The sequence below is a fragment of the Priapulus caudatus genome, unplaced genomic scaffold, assembly GCF_000485595.1.
Source record: "Priapulus caudatus unplaced genomic scaffold, Priapulus_caudatus-5.0.1 Scaffold2354, whole genome shotgun sequence".
NCBI lineage: Eukaryota > Metazoa > Priapulida > Priapulimorpha > Priapulimorphida > Priapulidae > Priapulus > Priapulus caudatus.
In genome coordinates, this window is record NW_014579415.1 from 36,370 (window position 1) to 38,033 (window position 1,664).

A 1,664-nucleotide genomic window follows, 5' to 3' on the forward strand; every position below is an offset into this window, starting at 1 on the left:
CTGGACGAATGCTATCACCCAAGCTGATGTTGCTGCAGCCGGAATGGCTGATTTATTTCTCATGGCTGCACACGTCAAACGAACGAGACATGCACACCAGGTTACTTGCAGTGCACTGTCAATCCTGCTGCATGATTCATATGATGTATACCATGAAGAGGAGCAGGACCCCATACCGTTTGAAGACTGGTGCATTAAACGAGCTGAAGCATCCCCTCAGTTCCAGTACTGGTTTCTCATCATGCAGTTGGAGCATCTCGTCCTCGTGTATGTCCGATCCCTACGAGAAATGCATTCCGCGAAGAAAATGGCGACCTTTTGGTCCTGGACAGCCGGAATGTCACCGATTCAGCCATAGCGGAAAGTGTGCGCCATATCCAGAAGACAGGGCAAGATCAATATGAGACATTCATGATGAAGCGAGTAGTCGAAAGGACATCACCTGTCACGGAGCCCCTCAAAAGAAACAAGCTGCCCCTGTTCAACTGCCCGCCGCAGAAGTCAACAACCAAGGCCAAGCAAATAGTATCATCACTCAAAAATTATTGTGGGTTGTTCTCGAGATTGTATATCGCATGCCAAACACGTGATGGAGACCTGGAGAATTTCTTCAAACACGAGAACCATACCTATCCACCATCCCTGTCTTACCTGGGGAAACTGAGACTAGGCACTAAAGCAGATCTTACCGGATGTCTCGAGAAGCATTGCCAAGTAAGAGATTGCCTTTTCATTCACATGTGAAGATATTTTTTCAATTAACAAGATTTAGACTCATGACAATCGTCACTAGCCTTATATTATTAATGTATCCTTCTCATGTCAGGTTAGAGAAGATGCCCCATCTGTCGATGTGATCATACTGGATGGTGCAGCAGTCATCAACATGCTGAAACCAGTCGGCGCCAAGACATTTCAAGAGTACTCCACACTCATATTCCTTCCCTACTTGAGAGCACAACTGAGAAATGCCATAAGAGTAGATATCGTCTGGGATGTCTATCTGGAAGAGAGCTTGAAGTTTGCTACGAGAGAGAAGAGAGGCAAGGGCATCCGAAGGCGTGTAGCAGCATCCAATACAATTCCGGGAAATTGGCAGGAATTCCTGAGGCTGGCTGACAACAAAACCAAATTGTTCCGATTCTTGGCGCACCAGGTAAAACACCAGCACATCAACAAACACACATTTTGATATATTCTTTAGTTATATATGTTAATTAATTCCAGTAACATTATTATGACCAGAACATTAATAAAAAGATAACTACACTACTGCTTATTTCATGTTATGCAGGTTCTAGAAAATCTGTCCACGGAAAAGGAAGTGTACACAACTTGCGATCAGCATTTGCTTTGCACTCGTGTTCGTTAAGACGTCTCAGCTTTGGTACCATGTTCACACGAAGAGGCCGACACACGGATGCTTCTCCATGCAATTGATGCCGCCAAAAAAGGCTTTCGTAAATTTCTTTGATTCATTTTCTTGAGATATTTGTTCAACCATGAGGTTCGAATAGTTACACACTGTCAAAGACATATAATCATGTCAATAGAAAAAATGGCTTGGCTTCACCTAAAAATATAATTTAGCAATTAATATCATATATCACATAAAGAGTTACATAAGCCTAATTATGTTTACCATGTAACATGACATTAGTGGC

General features: G+C 42.8%; 2 protein-coding genes across 2 annotated transcripts in view; one reads left to right on the plus strand and one right to left on the minus strand.

Annotated features, from left to right (window-relative positions):
- The window catches only part of LOC106818579, a 24,741-nt gene extending 24,114 nt beyond the window's left edge, over positions 1 to 627 (minus strand). The window contains exons 1-2 of the mRNA XM_014823276.1: positions 598 to 627; positions 152 to 280 (exon numbers count right to left, since the gene is read on the minus strand). Coding sequence (XP_014678762.1) covers positions 152 to 280; positions 598 to 627 — 159 coding nt within the window. The remainder of the gene's footprint in view (positions 1 to 151; positions 281 to 597) is intronic.
- Positions 628 to 779: 152 nt separating this feature from the next.
- LOC106818580 lies at positions 780 to 1,446 on the plus strand. The gene is made up of 2 exons (XM_014823277.1): positions 780 to 1,156; positions 1,295 to 1,446. The coding sequence occupies exons 1-2, from the start codon at positions 887 to 889 to the stop codon at positions 1,370 to 1,372; spliced, it is 348 nt and encodes a 115-aa protein (XP_014678763.1). The 5' UTR covers positions 780 to 886; the 3' UTR covers positions 1,373 to 1,446.
- The last annotated feature ends 218 nt before the right edge of the window (positions 1,447 to 1,664 follow it).